General features: G+C 35.1%; 1 protein-coding gene across 1 annotated transcript in view; it reads right to left on the bottom strand.

Moving 5' to 3' along the window:
* Positions 1–13,607, bottom strand: part of TINAG (tubulointerstitial nephritis antigen) — an 88,386-nt gene that overhangs the window by 57,122 nt on the left and 17,657 nt on the right. The window contains exons 5-7 of the mRNA XM_070584804.1: positions 6,926–7,049; positions 3,027–3,177; positions 690–870 (exon numbers count right to left, since the gene is read on the bottom strand). Of these exons, the coding sequence (XP_070440905.1) occupies positions 690–870; positions 3,027–3,177; positions 6,926–7,049 (456 nt within the window). The remainder of the gene's footprint in view (positions 1–689; positions 871–3,026; positions 3,178–6,925; positions 7,050–13,607) is intronic.

Genomic DNA, 13,607 nt, shown 5'->3' with positions numbered 1-13,607 from the left:
TGTAGGGAGCAGACAGTAGTCATATGTATCAGGACATTGTGGGCAGGTGGAGGGGGTAGATGCTGGCAGGACATGAGACTGTAAAAGCATTCGGCCAGATCCAAATCACGAAAGGCCTGTATGTCACAGTAAGAATACTGGACTGTTTTCTGCAGGTAATTGGAAGCCACAAAAAGTTCAGATATTCTGAAAGTGAGAAGACTGGGTAACACCGATCTGATGAAGGAAAATTTGCCTGGGCTTTTAATATGACAAACTAGAATCCGAAGGAGTCGTTTTCCCATTATGGCAATGTCTGTTTCAATTATTTCGTGGAATAAAGCAAAGGATTGACGAAATGACCTACTAACACAAGAAAACTCAGTGAAAAAGGGGTTTTTTAGCTTTTATTTATCAAATATATATATATAAATATATATACAAAACATAATTTTAAATTCTATTTCTGTGGGCATTTTCAAATTTAAACCAATCGCTCATTCTGCTAATCTTACAAAGATCAGAAATCATACCCAAACTGAAGTCTTTAATGGACACTTTAAGAATATCAAAAAATTATACCTGGCAACATAGCATTATTTTAGAATATAATAGTTTTAAGTAGTTTTTAAACAGGTAGTTTTAATAACAGCACAGCTGCATATTTTTTACAAAGTCAACCATTGTTAACTCTTGTCACTTGGACTTACGTTGGAAGAGACTCTGTATGGAGGAGAACACTGGTAGATCCTATTAGATTTCTCGATGTTGTTGGGACATGGCTTTGTGGCATGCCGTTTGCCCCGCCCATCAGACCTACTTGCCATGGCACAGTCATTATTGGTAGCATTTTGGTCCTTGAAAAGTGGATAACATGCATGGGATACCAGTCTATGAGGAATAAGCAGAGAAGTAAAGGTAATACTTAGGAAAATGCCATAATATCTTATGTATATGTAATTTTACTGAATTAAACATTCACAAATTATTCTGGTTACTTATATGAGCAAGCTTCAAAATGTTGACTGACTCCAACAAGTAGCTCAATGACATTACACTCCCTGCCCCCTACTTATTTCTTCATTACAATTTTAATAATCCTGCTTCAATCCACTTTAATAAATAATTCTACCTACAGTGTAGAATTTCCTTAAGATGAAAAGTGACCATCAATCAAATCTGTGTTAATGTTAGCAGGGGAAGGACTCCTCCATTCTGCAGCTATAATTATAAAGTAGAAGAGCCAAATTTGATGTGAAAAAGACAATAAATTTTACTATACCCAGATAGAGTGTTCTGAAAAATTATTTAAGTTTTAGAATGAAGGGTGTTTTTTTTCCCTTTTATTAAGTTATAGATATCTTCTCATAAGCTTTCAATTATTATATGTTTGTACTTCATGATGTTTTGGGAGAAATGGTATACACTAATATAATACTAACAGTTAAACTAGAAAGCTATCAGATGTATACATTATACAAAAAGTAAAGAGAATAATTTTGATTTCTGATTCTGAAACTGAACATAGAAAAGTACAAATGATTTGGCTCCAAATCTAACATAATTCATTGAATATAGAAGCATACAGTAAAGAAAATAAAACAATGGAATTGGTTTCATTGATATTGAATGTTGAACGGGCCATTGACGTATCCAATAAGATTCGTTCAAGAAAGATCAATAGTGTCCAACAGAGTAAGAGAATCTGAATAAGGAGCATGATGAAAGCAAAGCCATTCAAAACACTAAACACTTCAAAAAAAAGTCTTGCATTAAATATGTTGCTTTGGGATAATTTGTATTGCAAACTGAATTGTGTGTCTCCCTCCACCCCCCAATTCATACATTGAAGCCTTAACTCCCAAAGTAATGGCAATTGGAGACAGGGCCTTTGGGAGATAATTAGCTTTAAATGTGATCTTGAGGGTGGCGCCCTCGTGATGACATGAGTGCCCTTATGAGAAGAGGAAACTAGAGCGCTCTCTCTGCCTGTGAGGACACAGAGAGAAGGCAAGCCAGGAAAAGGGCTCTCATCAGGAACGGAATTGGCTAACACCTTGATCTTGTTCTTCTCAGCCTCCAGAACTGTGAGAAATCAGTGCCTATTGCTCGAGCCACCCAGTCTTTGGTATTTTGTTATGTTAACCAGAGCAGACTAACACAATGAGATTTAATTGGGTCTTAATAATTTATATTTTTAAGCTTCTAAAGGGCTTTAATTTTTATCATTGCACAAAACAGAAGCCAATGAATCACTATTACACCAGGAAAGTATCAGCCCAAGTGATTCTTTCTAAGCACCACCTTATTAGGCAAAAACTTGTGAAAAAAAGTTTTTAAGAAATGTATTGCCACCCATCAATATCTGACACTCACTCTTTCATACTATCTAACTATTCTATAGGAGACCCCCAGCACTCAGTGGATTAGAGCAATATTTATGTATACTACTGGTTATCTTCTGCAGCTTCCTTAGCTGAATAACTCAGCTGTTAAGTAGATTAGCTCTTATAACAGACACAAGGATGTGTGCCTATCAGAGAGTGTCCTACGTGAGAGTAAGGAAATGTAACTTGCCTTTTCTCATCAGACGGGATGGGGACAATTAAGGATATTGATGAGCTGAGGCACCTATAAATTACTTCTTTATTTTACTCATCTTAATCCAATTTTAGCTGTCTTTATCTGTTCATCTATCTGAGTTACTGAAAGACTCAACAAGGGTTCAGCAACATTAATTGCTCTATTCCCTCCACGGGAACTCAGTAGAACTATCTGGCTCAGAGATCAAGAGGACAATGCGTAGTTGAGTCTTCCTATTAATTTAGCTGGGAATGTGTATGTTCTTCAAATAATTGTTTCCAATAGTTTATAATCTCAGTAGATACTAAATATAGTATATATTTAAATACAGTATACATTTATACAGATGTAGCATATATTTGTAGATTTTTTCGTAAAAATCTTGAAATATATATTTTTTTCCTTATTCTAACCCTAGTAGCAGTCATAAGAATCCTAGAAACACGTGTTTGGCAGCTATTTACCCACGTTTTCTCAGGTACCACCAAGCCCTATCGATGCTTCCACTGTTGCATCCATGACGGTTCTTGGCACAGCAAGAGATCAAATTCTGAGGAGACAGATTGGCTGTGAATCGACCGTTGGACTGAATTGCTATTCGGTCAGCAGCCACACCTGTTTCAAATAGAATATTGATTAATATTCAAATGGTACATGGTATTTCTAATAATTCACATAGCCCTTTTTGTTTGAACCCTAAACTAGTCTTCAAACCTTTATGCAATCTCAAATGAAGGCCAAATGTCGTTAATATATATATGTATTCCAACAAGTTCAACTGTGTCATAATTTCAGTCATAACTTTTGTCTGATTTTGGTATTGCTCTATTGTCTTAGCAACTTCAAAGATGCTTCTAGTTCCTTGTTCCTTTCACGTTCCGTATATTCATGAATTCTTCATTAAGAAATCTATCAAGTGAAAGTCCTTGAGGGCAAAAGCCATATCTTACTTACTTTTGTATTTCCTGCACCTAGAACAATGTCTTACATATAGTCATGGGTAAATATGTATTTTTTGAAATGAATGTAACTAAACTAAGGAAACCATAAAAACTGATGACAGAAATATTAATTGGAAATTCATCCATGTTAATCTGGTATAGTGGAATAAATCGAGTTCTTGGTTTTTAAACCCGTATGTAGTTTCACTACTCAGGAGACCATTCTTAAGCTAATCCAGGCTGATATGAATCTATCTTATAAAATATCTAAAAGCCACATGGCATACTTTTATGTTTATAATCGTCTTGAAAATTAGGATCTTAATCTGATTAGAGTAGACATGGAATTCATCTTGTTTTATACATATGTGTAAATTTATATACATATATAAATTCATCTTGCTATATATATATGTGTGTGTGTATTATATATATATATATATATATATATATCAGTTTGTTCCTTTCTCCAACACCCATCTATCGACCACCTACTAGTAAACAGGCGTTACACTAAGCACTAGAAATGACAATGATAAACAAGAAACAAGAGAGTCATAATTCTGCCCCTCTATAGTAGTAGACTAGAGAAACTAATCAACCAGTAGCAGAAAATTATACGTGTTATCATTTTGATCATGCTACCGTGATAAACTAATATGAGTGATCAGATTACGAGGAAATTGGGGTGGATGAAATTTTGGTACAGATTTTTTTTTGTTGGATACCTGGAATAAATCTCATTCTTGATGTTTAATCTTTTACTCAGTTTTAATTAAAGACAACAAAGTCATAACCTTTCTTCTATCCATCCAATTTTCTCAGAAGATATAGTTTTTCCAGATCAAAATTGTCTGGCTGCTAATTTAAAATTATTCTAAAATAATTCATTTTAATATAATGCATTTACAAATGTATTTTTGTATATACATGTTTTTTATGTAACTACTTCATATATAAAAGTTTGTAGTGCAAATGCTGTCACATTTTACACACTCAGCATGTATTGTGTCTATAACCTCCTACTTCCTTCTCAATTCTCATCTATTATTCTGCTGGATATATTTCACAGGAGCAAGTGATACTATACCACCACCTCTGCTATTCTCAAGAAAATCATTTCTTATGTATTTCATAAAAGAAAAGAGAAATTCCTTGATTCCTTGCTTTGACTTTCAATATAAGGGTTCAGAATCAAATGTAAGTTTTTCAAATGCTAGTGTAACTATTTCTTGGTTCAGAAAATACTTTTATAATGGAGAAAAAATAATAGTCAAGGAGTCAGAACCCTGGCTTCCAGGATCATTTCTGAGACTTCTTGGCTTTTGGCTTTGAGTAAGTCACTTCCTCTATTTGTATCTCTTTCATAAAACCAAAGGCTTGAAAATGGTGACCTTCACTATCCATACCAGCCCATGAATCGGAAAATTTCACCTAAAGCATAAGTGTTTTGAACTCTAATGGTATACAATATGTTGCTCTTATACAGATATTTCTGAACCTCAGTGAAGGTTTAATCCAAATTCACTTGAAATCCTTAGGAAAGGTCAGAAGATTTAAGAATGACTCAGTTCAGCAAAATTGTTTTCCACTCTCTTTTTGAAAACTTTCATTGGGCTTTACCTCTGAGACACGCTTTATTACTTTCCCTGCTTACTTTATTCTATCTCCAAGTTTGCTCTGTGGCTTGTATCACTCCCACCATTCCAAACTCCTTCACTTCTTCAGCTCCCGACATCTTGCTTGAATTTTATTTGGCTGCATAACTATTTTTTATGTCTGTGTATATTTTTTAAATGTCCTATTTATTTTGTAACTTTTAGCTTCTTTCAAAGACAATTTGTCTTATTTAAACTACTATTTCCTGACACAGTTTTCTAGATCTTTAAGAGAATCTAGTTTATTCTTTTCTTTACTTAACACACTCAGAAAAATAGCATCGGCCTGATTTGCCATACTGAGTACACAGGATACAAAACTGTGTCCTCTGAAACCACAAAAGTGTTGAAAACCTGCTCTCTGGTGTCTTGGTGAATTAGCTAGGGGACAAATCCAGACTTAGCCCTGTGCTGAGGCCATCTGTGGGGCTGTGACCTGGGGACACCAAAATGCACCATCCAAATCAGCCTAGCAAGTTCCTCTCAGTATTTTACCACTAATGCCTTTCCTTAGACATCTTCAGAAATACTGGTCCAACTTTAAGTTTAGGATAAAATTCTTGTGTCACCCAGGAGGGCTAACATGTTAACTGCATGAACATAAAATGACAAACAATTTTTCTAATTAAATCTCTGTCCACCTGTCTGAAACAGGACTTAGAGAGGTCCCCACGTGGATCCCTAATGCATTGAGGACAAACATCAGATAGCCAGAGAGCATATGCTGAGGGAGTAGGCAGTAGTATAGAGTTAACGGATGGAGCCACTCCAGAGGTGAGCTTAGCCAACATTATGGTTCTGCCAAAGGCATCACTTTTAGAACAAACTAGCTGATGTTATGAGGTTATGATGGGTAGACAAAGACATCAGCACTTTTCTGTTCCAGGGAGTGTGACCCTTCAGAGCTGGCTTTTCCCAGAGCCTATGTACTAATTTCACAATGCTTTCAGTGCTCACACTGTTTTTGAGTACTCTTGGAATGACCTTCACAGCCTAGAGCACGGGTGTATGAAGGTCTTTGCTAGTAGCCAATCAACATCATGTTCGGTTTAATTTAACTGCTGGAGTGCAACCAAACTCTGGAGGATAATTTGGAGATCAAATTTTGGTCCAGTATCTGAGTGTCGGTTTACTGGGCTTGTGAACTTATATGAAAGTAGCTATAAAAGAGGTATTCCTTACAGTTTTGAAGTAACAGCAACACTCTTTGGAAGTTACTCTTAGGAAAAGATCAGTTATATCACATTAGACTCAGAACCTATATATTTACTTTTATTTAAAATGAGATAAAACATTTAATCCTTTATTATTTAGTTCTGAAGTCTTACTTTACATCAAATTAGTTTAATAATTAAATATATTCTTCCAAATCTTATAAAGAGAAAAGAACATAAGAATTGCATGGCTGCGTATGCATGTATTAGGATTACAGTCAATGTTACGGATGAAAAGGAATCTTCCACTCTTCTTATCATCTGGCCTTAACTCTCCCAGGAAAAACAAATTTTGGCAATTTTTCTTTGTTGCTCTTTTGATTTACTCTCTATTTAAAATTAGACCCTAAAAATAAAGACCAATTTTCAGACTAAAACTGGATTTTTGTATAATCTTCAGGTTGTGTTCTCTGGTCAGAATAAGATTTTATTTTAATTGACCAAATGTTAACATTGAAATATTCTAAATTTAAAAACCCTTTAATCACTGTCGCAGGCTCTAGGGTCAAAGGCAAAATTTGTAAGGAAGTAATTAAAATGACTTTATTACTTGCAGTGGAAAATGCCCACGATGCAGCACAGTTTTTTTGATCCAAGGGGCCATGAGTCCATCCGGGCCACTTATAAGAAGCAATAAAAAACTCCGGAAGATCAGTTGTTGCAGGTAAAGAAGGCTACAGAAGAAAAAGAGGCATATGTGTCAGATTTTTTTCAAATGTATCCCAATAACTATTTCTATAAGAAAATGCCATGCCCTTTTATAACATTTATAATTATTTTTGAATTATTTTGTACACCTAAGTTTTCCGAATGATGTTCTTGAAAAGCATTAATTATGTAAGATTCTATTGCACTCCATCTTCAAAAATGACAGTTCAATGTGGGGAATCATAACATAGTGCAAAATCATGAGAACAATGCACACAATGCTTTTTCTGTGTTACCATACAGTGCAATCATTTCAGCCAATGTTTCTGTCATCTTCCGGCAGAGTTTCGGTCATCCTTGTGAAAGACTACATGGTATTATTTAAATTTGGCCCCATAAATAATGTTCACTTTTATGTCTCCCTTATGTTGAAAATATGCATGTGATTCTGATGTGACTTTAATTTCTTTTTTTTAAAGATTTTATTTTTTCCTTTTTCTCCCCAAAGCCCCCCAGTACATAGTTGCATATTCTTCGTTGTGGGTCCTTCTAGTTGTAGCATGTGGGATGCTGCCTCAGCGTGGTGTGATGAGCAGTGCCATGTCCGTGCCCAGGATTCGAACCAACGAAACACTGGGCTGCCTGCAGCGGAGCGCACGGACTTAACCACTCTGCCACGGGGCCAGCCCCCTGATGTGACTTTAATTTTGAAATGATGCATTTGTGGCAACTATGCATTAACACACTTGGAGCCCTAAGGAACACCGTATTACATCAGCTATTAGGAAACAAAACTGGAATGAATTGGTTGACGTTTATAAAATCCTTGAAGATTAAAAAGGACTTCAAGATGTGTGTAATGCCAAAAGTGCAACACGCTAGTGTCCCATGGTAAAGTCTTGAGATAGTCAACTTCAGCTGCAGTCTTTCCAAGAAAGCAAATTAACAATTGTGGACAATTGTTCACATCCCTCAAACAAAATCTAAAACACAATATTCTGCTTCTTTTCCAAACTTTTCTAAAGAGTGATAACTTTCACTTCCATAAATAATCAGGACTCCGACCAAACAAGGATTTGGTTATTAATTTTTATCACTTATGCATATGCAGACATACACACACATACCCACACGCACACGTCATTTTTGAGAGTGCTTCAAAGTTTGCAAAGTGGTTTTTTTTTTAATTTTTTTTTTGTGAGGAAGACTGGCCCTGAGCTATCATCTGTGCCAATCTTCCTCTTTTTGCTTGAGGAAGATTGTCATTGAGCTATCATCTGTGCCAATCTTCCTCTGTCTTACGTGGTATGCCGCCACAGAGTGTCTTGATGAGTGGTGCTGGGTCCGCACCTGGGATCCAAACCTGCGAACACCAACTCAACAACTACGCCACTGGGGCGGCCCCTTCAAAGTGTTTCCATACTCAATATTTTCTTTTAGTTCCTCAATAGCTCTATGTGATGTAATTAGGGCAAATATTATTCACTCTATTTTATGAATGAGGAAAGAAATTTCTGAAAGTTAAATGATGTGCTAAGGTCTCTCAGTTAAAGAAGAAATACCCCTGAAAGTATACCCAGGTTTTACAATTCTTAACACCATACTGCATTTCTCATTTCCCTTTATCAGAAATACATGGATACTTTGCAACAGGAGTAAAATGTCTATAAAGGCTAAAATTTTACTTACTTATAATTTTATGATTGTGCATTGAACAAGTAAGGCTACTGATCCAATAGCTTGCAAAAAAAATACTTCTGACAAGTATATAATAGCTTCAAAGAGTAAAGGAAAATTTAGAATTTACATGCCTGCTTGAAAAAGTATCCATCCAAAATGTTTATGAATTTAAATTTTAATGAGAGAGTTCAGCTTTGATTTATAGATTACTTGATAGGAAAGTTATTAAATTCTGAGTTCTACTACTAAAAACATCGCTATTTAGATGATGGAAGAAAAGTGCTGAAAATGTCAAGCGGATCACCGGAGACTGCCTGCGTGGTAACTTGAAGAGCAGTAACACAGAAACCCAGGTGATTTTAGATTCCTAGGCCATTAGACTGGCCACACTGCAGAAACTTACTGTTGGAGCAGAATAAATTCACTGCTCTGAGCAGAGAGTTTCAAAGATATAGACTCACTCTCCAAAGGAGTCTTTCTAACTGGGACAGAAATACACATATCTTATACATTACTCATACATTCTAATTCTATTATTATTGGCTTATCAGTATACTTTTAAGAATTTATAATACTAAATTGCCTCACATTTCCAGAAAAATAGGTGGAGTGTCAATTGCTATTTTAATTTATCACTTTATAATTCCAATTTAACAACATAGCTAGGTTATTTCCCTTCTGCTCTGTTGAAGCAATAAAGATATAACTATTATTCAGACACATTTCAGCAGGGTTGAGTTATTTAGAATTTGACTTCCACATTCCAAAGCCTACCAGTGCGCTTTGCGCATGGGAGGTATTCAATAAATATCAGATCTTAGTGAGGAGGTACATATCTATCTGGTAGATTGCATCTCTTAACAAAAATCAGGTTTTCCCCTGTACGCACGTTAAGTTGAATTATATACCAGCATGCATTTGATGCTTTTATAATTTATTGTTTAAAAATAAAAAATATGAATGGCTAATCCCTTTCAACAAGGCAATAGAGAAACAACAAGCAAAATGACATTGTTATTGAAAATATCTTTACCAACCCACTAAGCCAGATCAATTCATGAAGCTCATCTATTCAATCTCTCAAGCTTTTTACCACTTATTTAACATTGCTTTTCCTAAAAATAAGCCCATGGGATTTGAGGCCGTTATATATTATCTTGTAATTTTATTTGCCTTATGGTGTCAGATAATCTGATCTAAGGAACAATGAACAAATTTTATATTCCAATATTCCATAATTATTGCATTCCTCTATAAAGTAAGAGTGTTTTTTAAAGAGCTTATAAATATAGGTAAGTACCACAGAATAACAGCTTTCAGGAAGTGGTAATAGAAATCTGGTTTCAATGAATGATGCGTTTTTTTTTTTTTTTTGGTCAAAGGATAGCTTAATAAAGCAAGATAATCAAGAGGATCAGCTGAAAGTGACAGAAATTCCAAAATGACAGTGGCTTAAATAAGATAGAAATTTATTTTTAAAAAAGATTAATACTATTACATATGGGCATTTTTAATTTTTTAAATTGTAATGCTGAAAAATTTCAGTCATAATCTAATTATATTTCCAAATTAATATCAGTCAAATTTGAGGTTAAATTTGAACAGTCTCCCTGCTTCAATATTTCCACTTAGAAATTAGAGATTAAAGATATTGTGGAAAAATACAAGAATTAAATGCAATGGCGAACACTGGAGAATTTTTTTAAGTAATTCCTGCATTTAATTGAATCAAAATCTCTAAAAGAGTAATAGAAACGTAATCTCAGAGCAGCTTGAGAACAAACTAATCAAATTGAGGACATTCTGGACATTCTTACTACAAGCTCATATCTACACAATATCTACTATGTGAATAACTCCCTCTATCTCTAGTTGCACTTTCCCCCACTTAAAGTTAAATAATCAGAGTGACCTGAGAATCAGCAGAAGGCAACAGAGAATATCATTCTGTTTTGTCCTTCACGATGCAAGGTCAACGGCCATGAATATCAAGAAATTTCTTCTAAACTATTTGATGCTGGAGAAGAAAGGACTAATTTTCTGGTTGCTAATGGCAAAAGGAATTTTTCTTCTTCAACAATATTTGCCTTCATGCCTTAACTCTTAAAGAGCTATGCTTTGATATTTCTCTAGTTTCTATTTGTAAAGTGATTTTTTAATGATGTACTTCTTGTAAATATCAATATTCAGTGATCACACTATGGCAGGTAGTGCTGGTTCTCTCATCCTTTCCCTTTTCCTAGGCTTTCCCTTTATTCATAGGAATGACAATTTTAGCTCAGCACATGCTAGGTCAGAAAAATGACATTTCCTAGCCACCCTGGGCTACCAGGTGTGGCGGCATTACTAAGTTCTGCCTAGCGGATGTTAGCAGAAGTGTCATTGGGAGCGTCTGAGAACTTCCTTCAAGAGACATCTTGCATTTGACTTTTACTCTTTTTTATTGATCTTTTTTTTTTTTTTTCCTGCTGGCAGGAATTTGGGTATTATAGGTGGACATGGAGCAGCCTTCTTGAACCCTTATATGACCTTGGATATAAGGGCTCTGGAAAATGGAACAAGAGGAAGCAGGAAGCCTAGGTACCCGCTATCACAGAGTGCGATTCTAGTGCAGGACCACCCTTCTCAAGATATGTGAGTGAAAGACGAATTTCTATACTATTTAAGCTACTATCAGTTTGGATTGTTGTCACTCTCAGATAAGCCTAACCATGACTAAAACGGCACGCATAACTGACATTAAAGCTGCTTGGGCAATACCATATTTCATTGAACCTGGGACAACATCAAATACAAGAAGCATCCCGACTGCAGAGGATTAAAAAAGTGAAGAAAATGTACATCTGGAAATTGATGAACTACGATATTTCCTAAAATGAGTTTCTTAGAACACTAGTTCTGAGGAATTGTAATAGGAAATTACAAAAGAAGGAGTCGATGGATCAAACAGTTCTGAGAAACACTGGTTTTGAAAATCAGATTTTTATCCTCACTGTACTATTTTTTATAAACTCCCTAAGTATTGTGAAACTGTAAGAAATGGAAAAAATGTTCATGATTTTAAATGTTCATGACTCAATGCAAAGTGTTTTATTTTCTTTCATTTCATTTCACGGCATTTTTACGGCAAAGCAGATCTTAGGACTAGTGTTTCCTGGAACTACATGGACTAAACAGATCCGGGCTGGGGGAGGCCAGAAAGCAGGTGCCTGTTATAAAAACACGTCAAATCACCTCAGAAATCTGCTTTTTACCAGCCCAAATATTTGTTCATAGAGAAGAAAAAAATGAATTTTCACATTTCTTTCTGAAGATTTGCCCTGCAGTGATCAATTCAGCACCACGGTGTTGTTCAAGCTATGTTCAATTACATCACAGCGTTATGCATCAGCCTGTGACTAGTATAGAAAAATAAAACTGAAAACTCAGAAACTGATTTGAGAAAGAAGACATTCATTCTGCCACATGTTCAGCTGAATAAGGAATGAGGCTGGGTATATGTTTTCTAAAGTTTACTGAAGAATTTGGGGTTCTACTCTGAGAAGGAGGGAAAGAAAGAAAAGAGAGAGACTTGAGGAAACATAAGCGAATGCTTTGATGCTCTTTGAATTTTAAAACTCTAATTCAGAGACATCAAGTACAACTGGCACCTTATCATGTCCCTGGCTTCCTACCTACACACATGAGAAGATTCTGAGATGAGCTGAGAGAAATATATACTTGAACAGACTCCGCCCTGACATCTGGCCACGCCCCTCACCTGCAGCATCATTGGAACCTACTATACTTTGGAAGCCCTACGCCATTTACCTTATGTTCATAATTATAGGAGCTAAACATCAATTTTATGGAAAAATAGTCATTTTTGTTTAGTATTATATAAAGAACGTAACTCTATAACTGTGTTTTTTACTTTCCTAGTCAGTGTTTTGGTTTTTAGAGAAACTTCTGTTTGTATAGGTGGTAAACATTGTTGGAATCAAGTAGAAGATGTTTGTTCAGACAAGGTTATTCCTAAACAAATCAAAAATTTTAACAACTTGTGAAGGGTAAAGACTAGACTTTGTAATATTCACTTTGAGTTTTTCCAAAGGTACTTCTCATCTTTCAGTATTTGCTGTCATTGAAATATATTTTGGAAAGGAAAAATCAAACTCCTCACATTACAACTAATGACTAGAGAAATTAATCCAACCAACCAGCTACTACGTGTTATCTAGACAATGATAAACAATCCAGATCATTAAACAAATTTCATTTCTCACCTCAGTGATCGATGGCTTTAAAAGTTATTGTATAATACGTAAGATACTGTTTTGCTTTAACTTCCAACAAACCATAGAAAAAGACAGTATTTTTCCTTTGTTAGTAATGCCAACTAAAACACACTTAAAATCACTTAAATTGGGTGACCGTGAAAAGATATTGTACTAGTAAACTATGATGTTGACAAAAAAAATTTTAGACCATTTTACATACATCAATCTGATGTTATATAATATAGTCGAGCTATAGGGTTTAAATGTTATACCAGGCTTCTTAATGTTCTAACCATTTCCAAACAGCTCCACCTTAGATGTAATACTTACGTGTCATAGCTCTGGTAACTTTATTAACTCCCCGGGGAATCAACAACAAAACTATAAAAAAACAAATTTTAACTGAGCCAAGTATGAAAATGAACTCAATTTATCCATTTCAGTTTGAAAATAGTCTTTTTCATTCAAAATAGTTTCAATATTTATAACAGGATATAACACAGCGAAGATCCTTGAGTTATCTCCCAAATTCAAAAGCACTAGAATAGTATGTCTGGAAAGACGATCAGGTGCAGGGTTGTTGACTTGATTAGATTTGATTTGATATGATTTGATTTGATTTAGGAGCATAGCAGAAGAACTTTC

This window comes from Equus przewalskii, chromosome 19, assembly GCF_037783145.1.
Source record: "Equus przewalskii isolate Varuska chromosome 19, EquPr2, whole genome shotgun sequence".
Lineage (NCBI taxonomy): Eukaryota > Metazoa > Chordata > Mammalia > Perissodactyla > Equidae > Equus > Equus przewalskii.
The sequence above is the reverse complement of the archived record's forward strand: the minus strand, read 5'-3'. Positions and strand labels throughout refer to the sequence as shown.